General features: G+C 49.1%; 1 protein-coding gene across 2 annotated transcripts in view; it reads right to left on the bottom strand.

The window, feature by feature from the left end:
* Il1r2 (interleukin 1 receptor type 2) overlaps positions 1 to 23,429 on the bottom strand; it is a 35,349-nt gene extending 11,920 nt beyond the window's left edge. Inside the window, exons 1-3 of one of the 2 annotated variants that reach the window (XM_055608209.1) lie at positions 23,375 to 23,429; positions 7,380 to 7,525; positions 5,318 to 5,576 (exon numbers count right to left, since the gene is read on the bottom strand). In XM_055608209.1, the coding sequence (XP_055464184.1) occupies positions 5,318 to 5,576; positions 7,380 to 7,525; positions 23,375 to 23,406 (437 nt within the window). In that variant the 5' untranslated portion in view covers positions 23,407 to 23,429. Of the gene's footprint in view, positions 1 to 5,317; positions 5,577 to 7,379; positions 7,526 to 18,217; positions 18,270 to 23,374 lie in introns of those variants that run through there. The other variant, XM_055608202.1, reaches the window with a different exon arrangement.
* Between the last annotated feature and the right edge of the window lie 533 nt (positions 23,430 to 23,962).

Here is a 23,962-nt window from a genome sequence, read left to right as displayed (position 1 = left end):
TTCAGTTACATAAAAAAGAAAAATTCCTTTTTCTTCCCCTTGGAATCCTTTGCCAACTGATTTCTAGTCTCAGGAAACTGCTGAGAATCTTGTGTTTGGGCTCTTGAAAGAGAACAAAACGGCATGGCAGGGGGTGAGGAAAACAATTCATCCCAAAAGATGTTTTTAATTGTTCATCAGCCCACCCATAGTCCTAGTATGTGATTTTGTCAAGCCCTTAGGAGTGAGAAAAAGCCAGAGGTAAAAGTATGGCTGAAAATGTGAGGGTGAATGGATGAAGACATAGAAACGATTAACAAAATTTAATGTTTAAAATGAAAAACAAAAACAAAGGGTTGGAAGGCAGAGCAGTAGTGGAGCCTGTGCTTAGCACGGATGAGGCCATGCATTTTATCTGCAGTACACAAAAAACTAAACAAAAAAACAAAAAAAAAAAAAGAAAAATATAATTATATCAGCTAAAACCCTGAGAGGAATAGCTATATAAAATGAATAACAACCTCAACTGAGGCCATGAGAATCAACTGCAAATATGTTGTAAAAGTTTTACACACACACACAAAAGTCTAACAATATTCATCCAAAGAAGCAACAAAATACAGCAAATATATACGAAAGAAGTTTGATAACCACTTAACTGGCTGAAAGCTTTAAAAATAAATTGAAAACAATACAGACAAGAAAAATGAAATCAGAGGGGAAATTTATGCACAAAGAAAATGTTAGCTCTCAATTTTAAAAGAAAACGAGTAATCACACTTGGGATTTGCAGGACATTGAGAAATCCATCTGGATCTGTGCCGGAAGTTCCTTCCCCGCTGGCTAGCTCGCAGAGTATTGAAAAGGCTATGCAAATTGCTGGGGGAGAAAAGTCATCAGCGGCATAACTGGCTATGCCACGAGCGGCAGCTTCCTGCCCGGCAAGGTATGCCCACTGATGTAGTAACGGCACGGTTCATATAGAGAGGCAACCAACTACTCTCTGGTTGGATCTGAGGCTTCCTTCACAGGAAGAAACTCACACTTGGATCTGTAAATCTGCTCTCTGTGGCTGGAAAGGTCATAGGCCCTGATGGAAGCCCTATTCTGTTAAATGACATGGTCTCAAACTACTCCGAAGTATTTACGTATTTAGCCACAGACGAATGTGGCTCTCATCCTTCAGCAGAGAAGTCTCTGTGTTCAGTGGGTGAAGATTCAGAGACTCAGCGCTGTTACACCGGTAAAAAGTAGGAGACTCCAGGGTGCTCAGCCCCAAATAGGACATTCACATCACCACCCTAAGACACAGAGAGCATTGCAGAAGAGGGGGTGGGAACAATGTAACACCCAGAGACTGAAGGGAAAGCCATGAAACAGCATCTTTTGGATATGGCCAGGCCACTGCATTCATGGGTTCAGAGCAGCGTGGTCTCCAATATAAGACTGGGCTGCGATTGTCCAAAGCCCAGGGGAGGAGCCCACGCCTCACTGAAGGGCTCCAGGCAGTTACTGGGTACCAGGGGAAGCAGGTGTCACCTTCACAGTTCTCTGGCCACTGATAAGTTATCCTTACTGTAGCAAACAACAAGAAAGATGTAGGAAATCCTAGCAATCACATCACAACTGAAGAGATACAAATGAGAAGTCTGTTACAGGGAAGTGATCTCAGGCCAGTGAAACACACACAAGTGGTAACAATCATTATGGTGTTTCCACCGACAGTCAATTAAGAACTTTAGTAAGCTTCTGAGTCTCTGGAGCTACTGAGAGACAAAAATCACAGCCCTTGAAAATCCCACAAACCAGGAGAAGTCTCCAGAACCAAGCTTGCATACGTTATTTATCTCAGAATTCCCCTTGGACAAAACATTGAGATTTCGGGACTGTTTGTTCTGGCAGCATTATCTTGACCACGCTGAGTGGTAGAAAGGTCATGTGAGTTCCCAATAGCGTAAGCACAAACATGGAAGAGCAGGGCAGTCTCGTGTCCTGGAACTGTGAATGTCACAGTGTGTCCCAGTAGCTGCTGCAGATTTCCACTCTGACTTCTCCAACACTGAATGAAGCTCAGGATTACAGTCGGAAGAGAAGGCAAGCACACCGAGGTTTTCACCGCCCCTCAAATCTCAGAGCTCCCTTTTTTCTCATTCTAGCACAAAAACTAGCTACAAGACCAACACGCCACATGCCTCTATTCACTTCTTCCTGGACTTGTACCTCTTGGCAGGGGCTCTACATATAGACCATGGCTCTCAATACACCAGACCCTTACCATGCTGTGGCTAGCCCACCTAACCCTGCCCCCAACAAATACTCAATAGGGAAGAAAACGGAACCGTAAAAGTCAGGATAAGAAGGGGAAGGGCTAAAATCCCCATTATGTCTTTCAGGTTCCAAGATGGAGGTTTTTCTGCTGCTGTTGGTGGTGGTGGTGGTGCTGGTGGTTGGTTGGTTGTTTTTTTTTTTTTATTGTTTGTTTGTTTGTTTTTCTAATACACTTCTAAGTTTTCCTGGCAATGTTCCTCAGAGAAGGTCAGTTGGAAAACCTTGGAGGGATGCCTTCTGCAAAGTCAGATGTTCCTATTTCACTGACTTAGATGTGAGAGACCACTTGCCTGCTCCCTCACCAAGTCGCTGACTGTGTGAAGCTTCCCCTAAACCACTTACAGGGAAGTGAGGCACATGGACCAGAGCACCAAGCTGGATTTGAGCTGAAAGAATTCTTGCATCACAAACACATGTGATGTGCTTTCTTTTTTCTTTTTTCTTTTTTAATACCTCTTCTATTTTCAATTGTGTGTGTGTGTGTGTGTACCTGTGTGTTTGGGTGCTGGCTGAGGCTGGGAAAAGGTGTTAAATCCTCTGGAGCTGGAGTTAGTTGGCTGGGGGCCACCCAGTGTAGGCACTGGGAGCCGACCCCAGGCTCAGCGTGATCACTGAGCCCCTGAGGCATCTTCCCAGTGTGTGCACACTTTTTACAGACCTCACCTATGGTAGTGCTGATGTCTGAACTTCCGCCATTCATGCTAACAATGTCAGTGTGTCTGGATCTCCTAGGTGTCAATGCCCTGGACAAGTTCTACATAGCTGAGTTAATGGACTCTCGAAGGAATCTGAAACCGGTAGGACATGGAGCAAGCACCAGCCTAAAAGCAGAGGCAGCCATCTGGAGAGGAAAAGCTCCTCTGCAGTCATGCCAAGGGTGTGTCCTGATCCTTTCAGAACTGCACCAGGGAACTATTAAGATCACCAACACAAAGCCAACAACTTCACCCTTCAAGAAGCGGCAGGACATGTCAGCAGCAATCACTGCAAAAAATTATGATCTTTTCAACAAACCGTGATGAGAAAGCAAGAGAGACCATGCAAAAACAGAACTAGACTTGCCTCATGCTGTATGCAAAGAAACAGCTCAAAACGTATCAGAAACCTGAAACAGGAGTTAAATCTATAAATTTACAGAAGAAAACAAAAAGGAAAGCTTCGTTACTTTGAATTCATCTGTGAGTTCCTGAGCTCAGAAAACAAAAATAGAAAAGCACATAATTTAGAATTCATCAAAATGTGAATGTGTTTGTGTAAAGGACACTACCAATGGAATGAATGAGCAAGCCAGAGTGAGATAAAGTATCTTCAGGTCATACAGCCGATAAGCAGTAGACATTCCAAACCCCTCCAACTCAACAGCAATAAACAATGCAGTTCTCAAAACAAGTAGGACTTGAGCGGCCATTTCTCCAACAAGTGTATACAAGTGGCCAAGAAGGACACGGAAATCTGAAACACCAGGAAACTAAAATCAAGGGCTCAAGACACCATTCAAACACACAGTAGAACATCATGTGAAAATAAAAGAGCAACCAGCACTGGCAAGAATGGAAAGCAACAGAATCCAGGGATGGAAATCAGTGCAGCTGCTGTGGAAAAGAGACTGCAAGTCTTAAAAACAAAATAAAATCAGACATAAGTTGCTAGGTGGCCATGATGGCAGATTCATAATGGTCTTCCTGAAGAAATCCACAGAGCAGAACAAACCTGCGCGTTCACGGAATGGACAAACAATGTAGAGTGTTCACACCAGGAGACAGCAACAGTCAGCCTTGAAAAGGAAGGAGACTCTAACATGGGCTTTAACACTGGCATGAAGCTTCCAGACGATGCAGATTTATAGACACAGAAGGAAAATGGCCGCTGTTGGGGGCTGAGGAACAGATGGACAGCTAGCTGTAGCTTTAGGAGGACAGGAGGACGGAGCTCCAGTTGGGAAGAAGAAGTTCGGAAGGAAGATGGTGATGATGGAAGTGCAAGCATGGAAGTACTTAACTCGCTCGAGCTGTTCACTTAGAGGAAGTTAGCATGGCAGGACCTACGTCATACGCATTTTACATCATTTCTTTTCAAAAGCACTAGGCCATAAGAGAGAGAGGACTACCATGACTAAAAGCAACTAGGAGAGGAGAGGATCCATTTCCGCTTACAGCTTACGGTCCAGCATGAAGGGAAGTCAGGGCCTGAACCTAGAGGCAGAAACCCGAGCAGAGGCCTCTGAGAAACACCACCTCCTCACTTGTTCAGCCTACTTTCTTATAGAACCAGGAACAGCTTGCTCCACGGTGGCTGCAGTTATTTGAGTGAGAACGGCCCCAGAGGCTCATCTATTTGAATACTTGGTCATTAAGGAGTGGTACTAACTGTGGGGAGATGAGGTGTGGCCTTGTTGGAGGAAGTGGGTCACTGGAGGATGGACTTTGGGGCCTCCGAAGCCTAAGCCAGGCCCAGGGTTTCTCTCTTCCTGCTGCCTGAGCTGCTCCTTCCCAGCACCATGTCTGCTGGCAGGCCACTGTGCTTCCCGCCATGGGGACAACAGACTAGCCCTCCGAAGCTGTAAGTGAGCCCGACCAAGTGCCTTCTTTCATAGGAGCCGACATGCCATGGTGTCTCTTCGCAGCAGTAGAGCGCTCACTACGACTCTGGGCTGCGTCCTTCTACGTACTTCATTAATCAAAAACGTTCCACTTGTTTGCCTACAGGTCGGTGTGATGGGGACAGTTCCTCAGCTGCGCTACCCTCATCCAAAGAGAAGCTAGGTTGTGTCAAGTTGACAGGAAAACAAAACAGCAGCAAACACACACACACACATATACATATCTATATTATATATACACACGTATACATATATATTATATATAAAACTAGCACAGGCATTTTTTCAGGGCTGCCAAGGAAAACATACTGCGAGTTGCCATCTGTGTACTTTCTGAAGTACAATTGTCACTGAAACCCTTAGAGTCCCTTCTGCCTGGAGCCACACTGCCCCGGGCCCAGAGGGACTTACCTGAATGTGCAAACATAGGTGCCAGAGTCCTGCTGCTCCGCTGGAAGAAGCCAGAGAGTGTCATCCTTCACCCACAACCTCGGCTTGTGCCCTGGGATCAGCTGAGAAGAGCCCGATTTATGCCACGTCAGAAGGCTGTGGGAACTGCTGGAGGCATCCCAGTGAGGTGCCAGGGGGCACCTCAGAACCACTGGCTCTCCTTCCAGCCTGAATTCGGATTTGTAATCTTGGCCTCGAAACCGGCAGTTGTCTCCAGGCACTGCCGGTCAGACATAGTAGGCGTTAGGTCCCAAACCCACTCACATCACAAAAGCACATCCCCAAACTGCGGGCACCCCAACCCAAAGACACACAGCACATCTGAGGAAGAGCCTGTCTATTCCAAACGCCCTGCACCCAGGTCCTGAGCGCAGTACCCTCTGTTACTACGGCCTTAGACCTCCGGAATGATAACCTTCCAGTTCTATCCTGTGAAGGCAGCTAAATCAGGTTCATATTGTGATTAAAAAAAAAAAAAAAATGCCCCATTCCGAAAGGCAAAGAGGATGGACACCAGAAGAAGAAAACAGGAAACAAGTTAGGAACCTGCCACGGAGGGTCTCTGAAAGGCTCTGCTCTGCAGACTATCAAAGCAGATGCTGAGACTTATGGCCAACGGTTGGGCAGAGTGCATGGAATCTTATGTAAGAAGTGGGAAATAGTAAGAGCTGGAGAGGACAGGAACCACACAAGGAGAGCAACAGAACCAGAAAATTTGAACACAGGGATCTTCCCAGAGACCCATACTCCAACCAAGTACCAGGCATGGAGATAACCTAGAACCCCTGCACAGATGTAGCCCATGGCAGTTCAGTGTCCAAGTGGGTTACATAGTAATGGAAAGAGGGACTGCCTCTGACATAATCTGATTGGTCTGCTCTTTGATCACCTCCCCCCTGAGGGGGGAGCAGCCTTACCAGGCCACAGAAGATGACAATGCAGCCACTTTTGATGAGAACTGATAGACTAAGATCAGAAAGGAGAGGAGAACCTCCCCTATCAGTGGACTTGGGAAGGGGCATGTGTGAAGAAGGGGGAGGAGGAAGGGGCTTATGGGGGGATACAAAGTGAATAAAGTATAATTAATAAAAGTTAATGGGGGTTGGAAATTAATGGGGGTTGGAAATCCTTCAGCATCTATATCAGAAATCTTACAAACGTCTGCAACTCAGGCTACAGGGGATCTGACACTCTCTTCTGGCCTTCCAGGGCATTTGCACACACAGACATGTGCACACACACACACATAAAAGCAAGATTTCAAATCTTTTCTAAAAGCTTTAAAACCACGGTCATATTCATGTGTTAATATCAAAAGTTGAACTATGTAAATACAGACAAAAGGGGTTGGTTGTGACAGGCTATATGTCTAAAATCAAAGGTGTGATGGCTAAAGAAACTCCATGTTATGCTAAGTACCCTCTAGCCATTTGTCTCGAGTCCAGTCCTTGGAAGATAAGTTCCCAGTAACCCTGACTCCCCGCCTGGAAATATACAGCCGTGACATCTACCTGTTATGATATAATTGCTCTTTTGGCTTCTGTAACCTTCTTACGCAGACATTCAAGGACTGTTTTGAAGTCGCCTTGACCACCTAATCTCGGCAGAGCAGAAGAACTTTTGGCTCTTGCTTGTGCAGGTACTCCTGTGCTTCCCTCCTTTAAAAATCCTCCCCTCACCTGGCTTTGAGCCACAGTCTCTAATTTAGCTCAGAGATTGCTGTCCTGCTAACAGCTTCAACAAATTTAACAAATTACAATCCGGATTAAGTCTGTGGCCTTTCCCGGGCATCTCAAACTCCAAAACAAATGTATCTTTGAATAAAGGTGAACTGGCCATGCTCTTCATTCTCTTCCCGGCAGGAGACGCACGCCCAGGCTGCAGCGAACCGACGGGAGTATCTGTGGTCACTTGCCAAGCCATGAATATTTGTAGTTTGCTGTTGGTTAGCAGACCCCCCCTCCCAAGAACTGTTTCCCCTGGAGAAGCTGGGTCCGGCCCTTTCCCTGTGTTTGTTTCTTACCTGTGTGAGTCTCTGACGTACTGGGAGGTCCGGAAGCCCTTTCTGTGCGCACTGATGGAGTGGTGAAAGCAGAAACCCCAGTTAGTAACACACACAAGATCAGCATCTTCCACACCAACTTCCAGAGGGCCCAGGACCCTTGCAGCCTGCAAGAAGAAAAAGAGGGGTCAAGTGGGAGTGTGAGCTTCCACAGGAAGATGGTTCTGGGGTGGGGCGTGGGGTAGGAGACAGAATAGGCTCTTGAACTGCACCTGAGAAGGGGAACCTTTAGTCTACACATTTTGTTTGTTTGGTTGCTTAGTTGGTTTTGGTTTTTCAAGACAGGGTTCCTCCATGTAGCCTTGGCTGCCCTGGACTCTTTGCAGACCAGGCTGGCCTGGAACTCACAGAGATCCTCCTGCCTCTGCCTCCCTCAGCACTGGGATTATGGGCATGCACCACTGTGCCCACTTAGTCTGTACATTCTCCAACCATTTGTATTTGTCTCCCTGTGGCCAACATGAACCCTGCAGGCACACACACACACACACACACACACACACACCCCTGAAATGGAAGCAGTGGATTCTGCCCGGGCCACCCTGTACCTTTTCTCCTCCTTCCCTGTGTCCACACCCCGCTCTCTGAGTAAGGAATCTCCACACCTGCAGGTAAACCTGCAGCGCTCTCTGACCCGAGTCTGCCGCCCTCCACTCTCCTCTCTGGCTCCGTGGTCTTCTGCAACACTCTGCTGAACTCACGTAAGCGCTGTGTAGATGAGGACACGCTTCATTTTATTCGGCGTCCTACCTTGCCCCAACTCAGTGGTAAATTCGTGAACGAGCCAACAAATCACTAGCAGCCACACAGTCCTCCAATTTTACTTGTCAGGGAGCTTTCCCTGGTCCCACGTGGGCAGATGATGGAAACAGCAACAAGAAGGCTTCTCGAGATTGACCATCGGCTCTCGGTGTTACCTGTTTGCCTGCCGGGGATGGGAGCACAGCTCACAGGAGGCCACTGGGCATCCCCGTCCAGGGGTTCTCCTGCTCGGCTCAAGGCAGGAGTAAAGCAGGCAGCTCCACACAGGGAGGCCTGGGGAGGGATTTTCTCAGGCACGAAGGAGCACAACAGAGGCTAGGGTGTCCGGGCCACCCTGAAGGGGCGAGGAGGGAAGCCTACACAATCACAGAGCTGGCCTGGGACACCCGGACTGCTGAGAACTGAAGTCCTCAGTGAGGGAGATGGCTTAAATAGCGCGATCCTGCAAAGCCTGTTTCTCATTAGAGATAGAAGGCCGGGTTGAGAAATCAGCAAGGCTTCTTAGATTTGAACAGGCCCTGGCTGACATCATGTGTTTCTGGCTGCGATGTCTGGAGGCACAGGACTCTGCCCCTGACTCTTCTAGTGACAGGCGTGGTCCTGGTCCCTCCCCTGAGGGTACATTTAAAAGCCTGTAGCTCACAGTGCCCTTGGAGCACAGTGCTGGCCTCTAGACCTTATCAAATAGCACGTGTCTGTGTTTGCAGCCCCATCCCCTTTCTTAGGTGGTTTTCTTAATACTTTGGCCAAAGCACGGCCAAAACCATGGAGGCTGCCCCAACCCCAAGGAAGTCCCGCAGCTTCCTGTGAGTCTCGATAGGGCACACAGGACTGTGACTGTGAGGAGATTCAAATTTTAGATAAATACTGGGCCCCAGGACTGAGATGGGACTCCCTGCCCTTTCCCTTCCTTATGGATAAGGGTGGTCTACAGAATCCATGCTCAATAAATCTCACTAGCAACTCCAGGGCCACGCTTTGTTTTCTGTGCGGAATGTTTGTTTGTCTGTGAGGAATGTATGAGTTTAGGACTGGGACAATCAAAGAAAGCTAGCTGGTGAGGACTTTTCTGGCTCTTCCAAACCTATCTCTTCTCTCTAAGGAGAAGCAGAAACAGGCGTCATCTGGAAGGAGAATGAAGCTCCTTTGCTTTAGGCTGACCGCTTAAACTGTTTCCCCGTTGCAGTCAAGGAGACCCTGCTCCTGTGATGGTGAATTTGGGAGGGAGGTGGGAGAGCCTCAAGTCTCTTCAGTCCAGGGGGTGACTTTCCCCCTTAGGGGACCAGATCCGAGCTTGGGCTCAGTGTGGAATGCCACTCAGCTTGCCCTCTCTGGGGTGACGGGAGGGAACAGTCTCGCTTCCTGTGAATTCCTTTCCCAGAACACACACTGATTCTGCCCTGGGTGCCGTTGCTCTTCAGTGGTGTTGGGGGGTCACCCTGAGATAGCAGTGAAATCAGGGTACCCCGAGGTCCATAGGTTTCTCTAAACTCCTCACGTCTTCCGTCTATTCTGTGGTTATAAACCTTAAGGCCTCTACCAGAGTTGGCAAAGGGTCATAGTCTGCCTCGGGCGGTATAACTTCCCGTAGGACCGTGTGGCAGCCTGTGCGTAAGGGTGCGTAGCGGTGCGTAGCGATGAAGCTCTTCCTCGCAGTGAGCTTGGACAGTGTTGGTGTGTCTTCAGGAGCACCTGGATAAAGGTCTGAGGAGGCCTAAATTCATCAGGTAGCAACAGGCGTCACTCTGTAGCCTGGTACTCCTTCCAAAGCGCAGATGGTATGATGCTCTGTCTTCTCCGCAGCAACAAGACGGGCTTCTCTGGGTCTCAGTGGGGACCCGCATGGGAAACTCCGCCCTCTCTGGGTTGCTGCACAGTGGTTGTGTGGCCATGTGCTGTTTTCTGGCCCGCAGTGCTGTGAGAACACACCTCCAGGATAAGACAAACGCCAAAGCTGAGGAACTCATACCTGAGCCTGTCGCTGTCCTCTGTGAGATTGGGCCTCACCATCTGAGAGGGAACCCATGCCCTGACCATCTCTCTGTCTCAATATGTCATTTCCCAAAATCAAAACTGATTCCCTTGTCAGCTGATTTCCTGGCCTCAGTCTCATTACAGACGGGATAAACGGGGTCAGTGGTGCGCAAGGAAGAAAAACCTCAAAACCTGGGACCTGGAATGGAAACGCTTTGGGGAAAATTCAGCTCCTTGATCTCACTTTGTCTCGTGGTTGCTTATTGCATTCAGAAGCAGGGCTGAGCACCCTTACCGAGATGGCGCTGGTGCAGCCATGGGAACAGTTCACAGAGCCCTTCACCCTCGCCCTTTCGTGTTCAGACATGGTCTGACCAGGGTTTGGCATGCACAGCTGACTCCTTAGGTGAAGCAAGGGGACTGTGAGGCCCCAGACTCTGACCCACCCATGTCTCTGCAGGAAGTTCCCACTATGCTTCTCAGCATTGCTGGGTACCAGCATCACCGGGGAGCTTTCAAAAAGTACCCAAGGCCCTGTGAAACTGCAGCTGAAAGGAGACCCTGCATCAGAAAGCGTTATTTCCCCCAGGTGACGCCAGCCAGTCAGCGTGTGAGTAGATCAGCGCACCATTTAAAGGCACGCTTAAAGCCGTGGAGTGGAATTTCCATCTAGACAGCTCTTTTCCTCAATTCCAACAGAAGGTGGAGGGGAGAACTGAGAAAATACACATCTCGCTGCATCCCCGAATACAGCTTTCTGCACAGGAGGTGGAGGAGCCCAAAGAGGGGCCAAGACCATGGTGAGGTCCCAGATGGAAGGAGGTCGGCTTGTCTGAGTTTGGGGGTTGTAAGCCTGGGGGGCTTAGAGACTTGTACCCATACAGTCCCATGATGGAAATTTTTTCCACTCCAGAGTTCTCATAGCATTTTATGAAAGTCTTCACTTAGAAATTCTCTTCCAGTTTCCCTCCCTCTTACAGAATGGTTTTGTATCTGAAAGACCCATTTGTTACGACGACTCAGCAGTGTCAGAAAGCATGGCTGGGAAACTTGGCTTTCTGGTTCTTTCTCAGGATCTCTGCTATGCTTACACAAACATCATTCTTCCCATGGTCCTAAGCGAGACATTACAGTAACAAGACATATAGTATTTCCTTTGTGTTTGATATCATATGTGACCCAGACATGATTCAGAGTATGCAGGAGGCTTACACAGCTCATGAAGTGTAAGGGGCTTGAGCACCCTGCAGTATCCAGAAGATCTTAAGCCAATGACCCACAGACACCAAGGGACAAATGAACAAATTCCCTGGAGTTGTATGTGAAATAATGGACTCTGATTTTCATATACAATTCTGACACGCACTGACAGACTCTAACTTCCTCATCTAAAGTATTCTGGGGGGAGCATTAATACCTTGAAAAAAATGAGTAGCCAAAAAGTGCTTATGATATACAAGTTCATGAAGCATCTCCCCCGGCCCAGATCGGTCCATCAGTTGTTCTAACCCCCCATGGCCCTTCTCATGCCGTATCACACCACTTTTGGTTGTAGTAGCCAACCACTACAACAGCGAGGCAGCTCAGGGGATGTCGCCAGTGCTGATGGCATAAAGCGCTTGTTTGCTCTCACTTACAAGTCTCTGTGTCCTATAGAGGCCTAGCCAAGAGCAGGCACGGCTGAGGATGGCTCCAAGATACAGGCGGAGCCCGAGTCTGCTCATGTTTTTCTCAGTGTCCTTAGAACAGTAAACACCCTTTTCCAGGGACGGCCAAGCAGTGCAGACAGAGGCAAATGATGCTTGGAACGAGCTCCTTCCTACCCGCCCACATTCCTCTCCCTCCACAAGTCGCCAGGTCAAGGGAAGAGCTACCCCAGCAGGGCTGATATGGGAGCACTGTGTCCTCTACTCCTCTTGCTCTTTACCTGGTTCTGCATGGGTGGTAACAACTTTCAGGCCGGAAGCTGGGCCATGTTTGTAGGCTTCTTGGCCTCACAGTGTCCAGCCATAGAAAATCCCAGGGACCACTGAAATTCTACCTGAGGTGTAATCTGAAACAGCACCACAGCTCACTGCCCTTGTGAACAATGTGAAGCAGTCCACGAGAGCATTCATTGTTAGTGGGAAAGCATTGTAATATCCCAGTACTTCTCCCTCATAAGGAGGGAATCTCAGAGTCCCTGGGCTCAGACCTGCAGCCTGTCATGACAGGACGGCAGAGGTTTCTCCCTCGGGATGGACCTGCCATAGCGCCTTTCTCCCCAAGCTCTTCTTGCGTCCATGGGCTTCTCTCATTCTGGAAACACAAACACTTCTTAAATCTCGCCTCTAGCCCTGTCCTCTGGTTTGGTGGCATGGGAGCCATACAAACACTAGGCAGGTTTCTCTGTCCTCTTTAGCCACTCCTCTGTGTCCCATGTCCCCAGCCATACTGGCCCTAGACAGACTTACTGACTCTCCAGTTGGTGTGTGAAAAAGTAAATTTACACCATGTCTAGCTTACGTTGTGCCTTTGAACAAGAAAAGGAAGCCAAATATGCATGTGTATGGGCTAATGTAATAGCCACAGTGATTGTGACAAATGATGAAGACATGTTCTTTCATTTATCCCTAGGAGGTGAATATCATACCAGTTTACACAAGATATATAAGAATGAAGCAAAGAGATTGAAGGGCTTGGCCATGCCAGCACAGCTACTGAGAACGGAACCCCAGGACGGCTGACTCCAGAGCCCCTGACCTTCAGATCTGCTGTCCACGGCAGATGCTCCTCCCTCCCCCAATCCCTGTCCACTCTGTTTCCCCAACAATATCCCTCTGCTGCTCTACTGGGCCCACCGCCAACTCTCACGCGGACCACACTTCCCATCATCCTCTGTAATCAGGAGTGTCCATGTGAGAAAATTTGGGTCAAGAAATATAGCTAACGTGTAATCTTCCTAGGGAGGTCCCCTAAGGTAGTATTTACCAATCTCACAGCCCACTATGAGGTGTACGCCCAAAGGAACGAAGTCAGTGTGTCAAAGAGACACTTCTGTTTATTCCAAGTGAGCAAGATTTGGAGTCAATTAATATCCAAATGTGGATAAATGAAGGATATGTGATGTGTGTATACATGACAGACACTGTTTGGTTTTTATAGTTATAGATTCTTCCACTTGCATCAACGTAAAGCGATATCACGCCCAGCACAAGAGGCCAGATGCAGACAACGGCTGTGAAACTTCCCTGTATGCGGCATCTGGAAATATGGATCACATAGAAGTCGTACGCAGAAGAGTGACCTGCAGAGAAGCTGTAAAATATTGGTCAACCGGAACAAAGTTAGAAGCAGACAGGAAGAACAGGAACTACTCTTCTCAGTGTGCAATAAGATGACTAGCGTCAACAAAGATTTCCTGTGTTCCCGATGGGATCTGTGCCACGTGATTGCTACGCTGATCACATACAATTGTTTATTATAAAATATATACTGCCACATTGTCACACTGTTTCCCATAAGCGTGCACCGTTATGTTAGAAAAAAGAGCATGACCAACAAAGTCTCTGCTAACCGTTCTTCCGTTTGTCCTCGGTCTCTGTGCTCCCTGGTGGCTAGACAGTAGCCACCATCTTGGACTACAAGTGAGAAGTGTTGGAACAATGAGAAGAAGGTTAAGTCCTAGACCACCTTCTTTAAGTGCTCAAGCTTTCTATACTATGCAGCCAAACTCGATATGTGGCCACCCTGGAGTTTATTAAATCAATTAAAAAAAAAAAAAAACAGCAAGGGAAGGAGCCCTAAAAGGTATCATCAAGGGCACTGTTCACACAGCCCTCCTCCTGACACCAGCTTGTTCAAATTGGAAGTTTTCTGATGGTTGACTGAAAAATCTTTTCACTCAGCAGTTGCCTTGCAGCCTCTACTGGGATAAAGCACTACCCACCAAGGCTCATCCCGTTTCTGAGTGAGGTTTTCCTTGCATTTATATGGTGGTCTATAAAATTACTCTGACACCAAAACACCAGGTCGTATTCATGCAGACGAGATCTCTAGCTGATAGTTTCACAGAAACATGAAGCTGTGGAGTCCCAGGCTCCTGTGTGTGAACACTTGGTTTTCAGCTAGCAGTGCTGTTTCGGAAGGCTGTGGTACCTTCAGGAGGCAGAGCCTTCCTGGAGGAAGTAGGTCTCAGGGGAGGGAGGGTCTTGAGGTCTTCTGGCCCAGCGTCACTTCCTCCTCACTCTTTGTCTCTTGACTGCTGATGCACTATAACCAGCTTGCCTTTTATCCCTGCTGTCATGTCTCCTGTACCATGATAGACTATGTCCCCTTAGAACTGTAAGCCAAAAGGGACTGGCTTTGAATTGCTTCTTGTCAGGTATTTTGTTCTAGCAGCAAGAAAAGTGACTGATATGAGAATTCCATTCTGGTATCTTCCTTGGACAGGAAACCAAAGAGAATTTGAAGTTGGCTGTTCTCTCAAGCTTGTCTATCTGGCCAAGCAAGAAGATCACTGTTTCCAGAAGAAAACAAAAGCCTCAGGTGATGTTCTCCTGGAGCTCAGCTAGCCCCAGTCCATGGCCCAGGCTGCCCCCAGCCAAGAGATAGTCTTGGCTTCTCTCTGGACTTCAGCAAAACAGCTGCTTCACTGTGACTCTCCCAGGAAGTGGCTTTAGGCAAGAAAACCACAGGTACACAGAAGTAACAGTTTTCAATAACCAAAACATCACAAAAGGCTGAAGCCAAAATGTTGTAGTGTGTGAAACAGAGAGTCCTTATGGGCCCAGAGAGAAGAAACCATTTGGGAGGCTCCCAGCCAAACACACTCCCTGCCCTACTTTCTTTAAACATATCTTCAAATCACAGGCGACTTGATCTTTTTCGTGAAGTCTGAGTTGACTTTAGTACCGGGAAGAAATTTCAAGCATGGCTCATTCCAAGCATCTGAGTTATGATTTGATCTCTATTTTTTTTTCTAGACAAATAATCATGTTCCATACATCCCAGTCCATGTAAGAAAACAAGGATGGGCTGCAAATCGGGGCGGGATACGAAAATGGTGAGCATGTGTGAAGACGTGGAAAAGAGAAAATTCAGTGGACTAAAGGCTCAGAGACCTAGCCCAGAGCAGACAGGCCTCGTCCTCCAATGGTGCTCACCCAGGCTGGGATCAGCTATTTGTCTCCTGACCTCTGTCCATGGACAGTGTAAACAGCCTACGAGCTTGTTGGTGATTCATCGCCTTTCAGTCCAACTTTTATGAGGGAAAAAATGGTATAGGATGCTTCAGAGTATACTTCACCTAAACTCACAATGTCTGTGTGTGTGTGTGTGTGTGTGTGTGTCTTTTCCTCTGTATATACTGTAAAATTCTATATACAGAAAAATTATAGGTATATATAGAATTACAGTTCTATATACAACTAAAAATTACAGGTTTCATCAAACTTGTAAATACTTCAGAATACACATAGGAATAAGTACATTTTAACAGATTAAGAAGAAATAAATAAATAAAAATAAATAAATAGATAGATAGATGAGTAAGTAAATAAATAAATATAAATAAGAACTGGAAGGTGAGAGGTCATTGGCCCTAGGGTATGACCTACATGGTCATTGTTTTCTTAAATGGACGTAGCATCAAACTACCTTCCAAAGGCTTAAGATTCAGTCCATGGGTCTCTCAGCCCTCAGCCTGTATCAACAGCCTCCTCAAAAAGCTCAGAGAACATCTGGAAAGGAGAGAAGGTCACAAGAGGCCAGTGAAGCTGCTTAATTCTGTCTTCTGGACATGACCGGACATCACATCATGAACTCAGTGCCTTACACGCTGCCCTAATTAGGCTCCATGGACTATAAACAAACAAACAAAAAAAAAAAAGCTGAAGTTGGAAGAGGGATGTAGAGATCTTTTGAGCGGAATCAGAGGTGAATAAACAAGCAAAACTTCTCTTCAAAACTCAAATAAGACTTTTTTAGGTCCTGCACTGTGTTTGAGTGTGTCGGGACTGAGCCTGGTAGGCTGAGCTTTAGTCTGTTGTTATCCTCAGTTGGAGGCCTGGAGGTTTGGGCAGCTGGCCTACCTCTGAGTCACACGGAACAGTCACAGGAAGAACAGAACGAGGCCGAGGTGGCAGTGCTGGATGCTAATCAAGTTGATTAGCTATTGGCCCAAGCACCCATCACTTAGTCACATCCAGTGTGGTAAACAAAATCCTAAAATCCCACACACGTCTCATGCACCTCATACAAAAGCAGCCGGGGACAGAACAAACATTCACATCAAAAATGTCTCAGGCGGGAAACCCCCCAACCTTACAAAGTGCAGCAGAGGGAGGGTCCTCGGGGCACATGAGGGGGAAGGTGTGAAGGGGTCGCAGCAGCTCTCCTTGGCAAATGAGCTGGAGGCACCCAGCTTTAACCCCCAGAAGAAAGGGAGTTCTGCCTCCGGTGCATGGCCCATGTCAGATGAACGCTCTCTGCTCCTTAACCAGCGCCCTCCCACAGGCGCCCTCCAGAGAAGCCGAGGAAGACAGCAATGCTTCCTGGAAGAGCCCAGCCATCATTGTCACCCATGGAAGATCCAGCTTGTCCCATTAGGAGATGCTCATTTCCCGTCTTGAGACAAGGCCGTCATCGGAAACTTTTCTCTCAGCCCCGAGCCCAAATTCGCCTTTCTCTAAATGGCATCCACTGGTCAGATTTGACTACCTAGCCTTGTTCCCATTGTTCAGTCATCCTGGACCTCAGAAAAATACAATGGAAAAGCACATGGGGGCAGAAAGAGGGAACACACGGCTTGCAAAGGCATGGCCGAGGACCACAAAGATCACACGTGGGTGGTTCATTCTCATCTATAAATGGAGGCCAACCTGCAGAAAGCTCAGGAGGACAGACTCATCACGTGATGCTCACCCAGCCTGATGCTGAAAAAGAGAAACTGCTCAGCACACGGCAGCAAAGACACTTGACGGACGCTGGCGACTGAGCAGGTTAGTAACATGGCTTTGAAGCTAGCAGGCCTGAGCAAAGCGTCACAGCGCCCACCCTCCTGGCTGCGGGGTCCTGCTTTGGTTGCGCCCCAGGGCACAGACCTTTCTGCCATCACGGGCACTAACTGAGCTAGTACCACTCACCATGCTTCAAATAAAAACAGTACTGCCTAATGGAATCAGGAAGTCTAAACCCTTAAATCCAAATTATAGGTACGTTTAACATATAAACGGGATTTTTACATTCACAGAGAAAGCTACATATGGCTCTATAAAACTGGCTGGGAATTCTCAGTCTTCTGGTACCTTCTTTCGGTCTGACCCCTTCGAGATGGAACCATTAAACAGAGATGAGGAGATCTGAGCTGGGCTCTAGCATCAGGTTGCCATTTACTAGCTATGTGATCTTGGGCAACCACAAAGACAATTACACAACCTGGGTCGCAGTTTCTTCATCTCTAAAATACAAAGGCTGTGCTGAGGAGGCCTCACCAGCAAGTAAAATCTCTAGGATTCAGAGTTATCCCAGATCTGAGCACGGGTCTCGGTCTGGCTTACAGCTTACATTTCTAAAGACTCAAGTTGAGGGGAGGGGTCATCAGACAGAGTGTGCCAAGCCAGCTCCTCTGTCATACTCTCTGTGGCCAGCAAAGAACAGAACCAACCCTCAGGACTGGGGCTTTCTTCTGGGTGTTAGAGTGCTGCCTCAGTTGGAGCAATTCTAGGCAGTGGTAGCTAGTGACTGGGTATTCTGCTGGCACAGGGGCTGAGGACTGGCTGGTGGCACACACAACACCCTTCAGACCAAATGTGGGCTTCCAATTTCTGTTACCTGAAAACAGGGAACAACATAGACATTCAAGCAGCCAGTTACCCAGAAAACCTGCCTGTCTGAAACAAAGCAGCCAAAGCAAACAAGGTCAGAGAGATTGGAATAGCTGAGGGAGCTGTGGGCCTTCAACACGCTCTGTGAACTGACTCACAGTGGTGGCTGAGAAGCCTTCCTCTGAGCTGCTTTCTCTCTGTGCGAGCACAGCTACTTCTGCAGAGTAGGTCAGACCCTTCAGATGTCCAGGACCCTACCTTCCATCCCTCATGGTCCCCTGTCGTGCTGCCATCGGTCTGCCACCCCGAGGTGGAGTCCAGCTCGCCTCCCTTGAATGTGGACGGGCTGGTAGCTCACGTGTGGCCGAAGGAATGCAGTGGGACTGAGCTCATGGTGCGTGGATTCTGCAGCTACATCAGAGAGAGCTGAGCAGTCTCCAGCCACTGTCCAAGCAGCCTGAGCGTCACCAGTGCGGGGAGCAGGGGCACGTGTGAGGGGTCTTCACCGAGCTGCCAGCAACCCCTCAAATCTCCTCCGAGGTTCTGCCCATGTGAGGGAAGCCATCTTAGACCCCACAGACATGCCCATTCATTAACCGATGACCACTGTCGGAACTCAGTTGAAACACACAGCAGAGAAGGAAATGCAAGCTGCAAACAACAGCAGGGCGCAGGGGGAAACCGACTAAAGCTTTTGCAAGAACACAAAAGCAGACACAAGTGTTGCCTTCCATGTCATTGTGTCCCAGCAAGGACACTGGGATGTGAGCGCACAAAGCTAAGCTTTCCAGGGACAGCCTCAGGTCATGAAGCACAGTTCAGCTCTGGCCAAGCTTGTCTAAGGTGGAGCAGGGCAGGCTTTTAGTGAAGGCAAGATGGCAGTCGCTTTCCAGAATATGTGTCTTTCTGTTCCTGATTGCTCTGTAAGATGGCCCCCAGGAGTGGAGACACAGCACACTGCTCAGAAAGGGGGGAGAGGTGTAGGTAAGACGTGGAGGAAATGCCTTCCTCATAGGAAGACAGGCAGAAGAGAAACGTCCTTTGGGGTCCGAGGAAAATGGAGAGAGAGGTGCCAGATGAAAGAGGTACATGGACCTAATCTGCGTTCCAAAGCTAAAAGCCAAGCAGAAAAGAATTTTGATTTTTTTCTTTTTTAAGAGGTTGAGAGCAGAACTTTTGTCCATTACAAATGGGTCTGTACAGGAACCCGCCTTGGGCACCCGAGGCGCTCTTAGTAGGGTGGGGATGGCGGAAAGGGAAGGCAATAATGATGCGATGCATCGGCAAAAGGGGCGCTAGGTTTCAGAGGACTGCTGGTCTCACTGCCACGTCAGCAGAGAGTGTGTGGATCTTCCCCTGTGCTTCCTGGGAAGGACGGAGGCAAACCGAGGGCTGGGCCGAGGCTGCCACGGTGAAAGGGGTTAACCCAGCTGAGGCCAAAGCTGGGAAGGAATGGAGCAGCCAGAGAAGCTCCGCTCTCTGGTGCTCCAGCTTTCTTGATGTTCCCAATACTCCCACAGTCCAGCAACAGATGGGGCCGTGTCCGGTTAGGTTGTTCGAGCTGGGTCCCCCACTGTATGCTGTTTGGCTATCACCTGGACATTCTGAACCAGAGGGGGAAAAAGTTTGTCCAAATGCAGAGGACGGGTGCTCAGTGAGCAGCACAGAGGACAAACTGGCCAGCATTGGCTGTCGCATACCTTAGGCATGAGGCTGTGTTTTTCCCCAGCCCCGCATCCCAGTAGCAGTGACTTTGTGACCAGGAAGCTATGCACACGGCTCTGAGGAAGCCTGAGTAACCCAGGCCAGCACACACACGACACTGCCTGCCATGCTTTGGGAATGCATCCTAGACGAGGCTACGAGGGACAGAGGAGAGGCCAGAGTGAGCACCCACCCAACGGAATCTGGTGAGCCCAAGAGGAATGGGTGTGAGTATCTGAGACAGACACAGTGCTCAGCAGCAGGCTGGAGTTCCCTGCCTGTGGAAGGAGGGCTCGGGAACCAAGTGAGAGCCTCCTTACAGCGTGAATAAAGGCACATGGGGGAGATCATTTGCAGTGATATAAAGTTTTTCTTTATATGGCTGTTAAGATGCCAGGACAGACAGGACTTTTCTTTAGATGCTTTAAAAGATTACATCCCACTCTCCAGAAATTGTGCCCACCTAGAATGGCCTCTGGTGTCAGAGTCACCAAGGCCAACAGCTAAAATGTCCTTTCGTCTGAGGGTCGCCAGCTGTCCTGATGACTATCCGTGAGGAAAATAAAGGTCAGCCATGAGCACACAATCTCCCCACACACTTGGATTCCAAGAACTTTTTCTCTATACTGTGTTGGAAAATCCCTTGACATGAGAAAAGGCAGTCACCCCAAACTCACTGTGTTCTCAGGGGCTCCCCAAACTCTTTGTTCTGCCCAAAGAGCTACGTTCCCTTCCTACACTGCACCCTCTGGCTTCTCTCCGCCTGCTCCTGTAGTGAGAACACCCCTAGAAAGCTTGCAATCTGAAATCCTGTGTCCAGGGCTTCCCCCGCAGCCACTCCAGCTGGCATCACTGAGCGCTTGGACATGTCGATACAGCGTACCCGGGTCATCGGCAGCGGACACTGCCTTACTGTGGGATACACAGGTACTTTCTTCTCTCTGCATCCTTGAACTTAAGCCTAGCACACCACTGGGGGAAACACTTGGCTTTCCAGCCCGCCTCAGTTTATGGTTGGTGTTCTCTGTTCCAGTCCTCTACTCTCTGGCCAGAGTAAATATTGAGTTTTTGTGAATGCTGCCAGCAGAACGCAGCTGGTCCCCCGACATGAGAGGTCTAAGGGCCAGCTGCTGACCCACATTTGTTCCTGCTCTGCTGCTCTGTCTGCTTCAGTAGGCATGAGTGCAGACACAAGGACTTACAGGACTAGGAAGTTCCCAAACGATGCTGAAGCCGCTGGCCCAGGCACTACACTCTGAAAACCACTTCCTTAGGACACAGAGGAAGTTTCAGGTCCTGTATATCCTGTAGCTAGCCTGTGGTCTATTACACACAGAGAGAGAGACAGACAGACAGACAGACAGAAACAGAGAGAGACAGGCAGTCAGGCAAAGGCAGAGACAGAGAGACAGACAGAGAGAAAGACACAGGGAGAGACAGAAAGAAACAGAGACAGAGAGAGGGAGAGACAGAGAGAGAATGAACGTCAAAACAATATTAGGTGAGCAGTTGTTCTCTGTAAATCCTGTTTTGAAAATAGCCTGGGAGGCCAAGAGAGGCTCTGAGGTATCGTCCAGGTGATCACAGGAGCAATAAGTGGCTGGTGCTATGTTAAGGGACAGGGAGTTGGAGGTTGTAGGCACTGCCTCATCGGACCTTGGATTAGTGCATACATGAGCCAAAGAGAGAGGTTTGCCTTCTATTGCCCTGAAACCAGTAACAGTGCAGGCGCAGCCGCTGTAGGCCCAGCGTCTGGGCTCTGTTTAGATGGTTTCCCTGTGCTCAGTCCTTCCTGATTCAAGCTAAGGGTCCTTTGGCCTATGTTCCTTTTCTGAGCCTTCTTCCAAGGTTAAGTGACAGTTATGATTAGACCACTGAAGTCCCTGCTTTTTATCAGCTGAAGGCCAGGTCCCCAAAGCCAAATATCTAGCCTTCTGCCCCTCTTAAGGCCAACAGACCATCTGATGCTGCTTCGGATCTCTGACCCGCTTATGAAGAAGGAGGCTCTGACATGAGATCCCCAACCTGCTCTTTCTTCTGTTTAGCTAACTGCGCCCATGAAGTGCCTCCACCTGGCTATATAAGGCAGTACAAACCTTGTCTGTGAGAACCCATCTGCCCCTACATCCCGGCCTCGCTCAATAGAGGGGATTTAGATAAGGCATGAGTCAGCCGGTCTCCTTCTGCAGTTCTGCCTGTTACACACGTGTGAAACATCCGGTGACTACGACCTCTCCGACATCCGAGACCCACCCAATGCTTTACATTACTTTTTCCTCGCTCTCAAGTAAGGTCTTTTCCAGATTCTTTAAGGCTGGTTACTCACAGCGCGATCACCACTTGTGAGGAATGCAGGTGCCCTGCATCAGCCTCCAGGAGAAAGAATATCACCCACGTGTTTACCAGACTCCTGAGATACAAGAAACAGTGACCTCAGAGTTCCTTGTCCCTAGATAACGCCCTCCCTCCTGAGCTCACTAATGAGCATGACCCGCCTCTCATTCCCAAGAAAACAGTCCTGCGTGGGTGATGCCAGCCCACCCACACCTCCTGGACCTGAAAATCTGTGTGGGCAGATCTGATACAGGCAAAGTCTGAGGACCTGGTAAACACCGGGCTGCCATGGTGGAGCGCCTTCTCGTGGACCGCTCCAGGAAAAGGCCGCCCGAGGCAGCAGAACCTCAGCCCTGCTGGAGGCTGGCTCTGCTCTCCTGCAGCCTGGGAGGAGGGGAATGATCACGTGATCGCTGCATTCTAAGTGTCACACAGTTGGAATTGGAGCTGAGCCGGGAGTGAGGCTGCTGGAGCGAGCCCAGGTCAAGCCGCAGCGCGTGGGATGGAGGGCTCACCCCCACAGAACCCCCAGACCTGGGAAAACCAAAGAAGCTGGGAGAAGGAAAAGCATGCACTGAGGCCCCGGAAGACATTCTTCCTCTGGGAAGACATTCCTCCTCTGGGAAGGCATTCTCCGAACTTACGCCTGTAGGAACAAGACATTGCTCCCAGACAGCAAGCCTCCTGGACAGGCAGAGCTGAAGAGCTCCAGAGGTGATAAGGAGTGCAGAGGGGATCCAGCAAGCAGAGCCCAGGCAGGACTGGCCGGGATAGGTCAGCCCTCTGTCTCTATCTACTCAGCAGGAAACCCGAAAAGAAGTTCCAGCCAAGAGCACCCTGTGTGAGGAGGCTGAAGTGAGGGACTGATAACACTGAGGCTCAGAGGAAAAAAAGGCTCCAAAAGGGAGGAGAAACTCTAAATAGCAAGGGGAAAGCAGCAGACCGTTTATCTAATACCTGTGTGTGCCAGGCCTGTGCCAGAGCGCTACTCAGCCAGCCTGGGAGCTGTGTGTTCTGAGAGGCTTCAGGCGTGCTGAATCACCACACATTACATCAGGGAGCGACCTGGGAGCCTTCCGAAGAAGTGCGCTGCCCCCGGCCCACATGCTCAGCCTCCCAGGCCATCCCCTCCTTCAGGTGGAACTGCAGACTTCCCTCAGAACGCCTCCGACCCAGTGCCCCTTTTCAAAACAGAGAAACCCAAGGGGGAGAGGGCCAAGGAGTGCTTAGAGTGACCCGCACAGAGGTGTGGACAGTCACTGAGAAGGCTTGCCCACAGGAGGTCAAGAGGAGCCTGGCGAGTAGCCTGGGGTCCCATGGAAGATGAGCTGCCCTTCTGACGCCCTGGTGTCCTTCCCGGCCTCCCCAGCTTCTCACCTGGAGCTCTGCATTCTTGCACCTCGCTGCATCCTGCCTGGGGAAGGCTGCAGGCCACTTTCACCTTCTATGTTGTCTCAGCAGCCCCCACAGGGATTTATAGGCTCCTGCCTGCTGGGATTTCCTAACTGCTGTGTCACACACGCTAACTGGGTGGTGGTGGACACACCTTTTCCCTCTTCACAGGGAGCACCCGGCTCGTGGGGCTGTGTGCGTACATACTTGCCAGATGGGGAAGTGGCCTAGGAAACTCTGAGTTTCGTGTGTGTGTGTGTGTGTGTGTGTGTGTGTGTGTGTGTGTGTGTGTGACTTGCTAAACTGACATGCTTCCAGCTGAAAATACATTTTAAAGTGATGCCGGTTGTATATCAAAAAGTTGTAGTCAGGTTCACAGGTGGGATTCCACCCCAACGGCTGGGTGCTGATTGAAACCCAACCATGGCCCCATTAAAGAGAAAAGGAGGTTTTTAATGAATGAGAGGGCAGTCACCACTCCTACCTGAAAGGACTCCTCTTGGCTCTAAGGAGGGTTATGGGCTTGTTTTAGGGGCTTTGATTTGGCTTTTTGTTTTTTTAGTTTTGTGTTTG

This window comes from Psammomys obesus, unplaced genomic scaffold, assembly GCF_907164565.1.
Source record: "Psammomys obesus unplaced genomic scaffold, mPsaObe1.curated_primary_1811, whole genome shotgun sequence".
Lineage (NCBI taxonomy): Eukaryota > Metazoa > Chordata > Mammalia > Rodentia > Muridae > Psammomys > Psammomys obesus.
The sequence above is the reverse complement of the archived record's forward strand: the minus strand, read 5'-3'. Positions and strand labels throughout refer to the sequence as shown.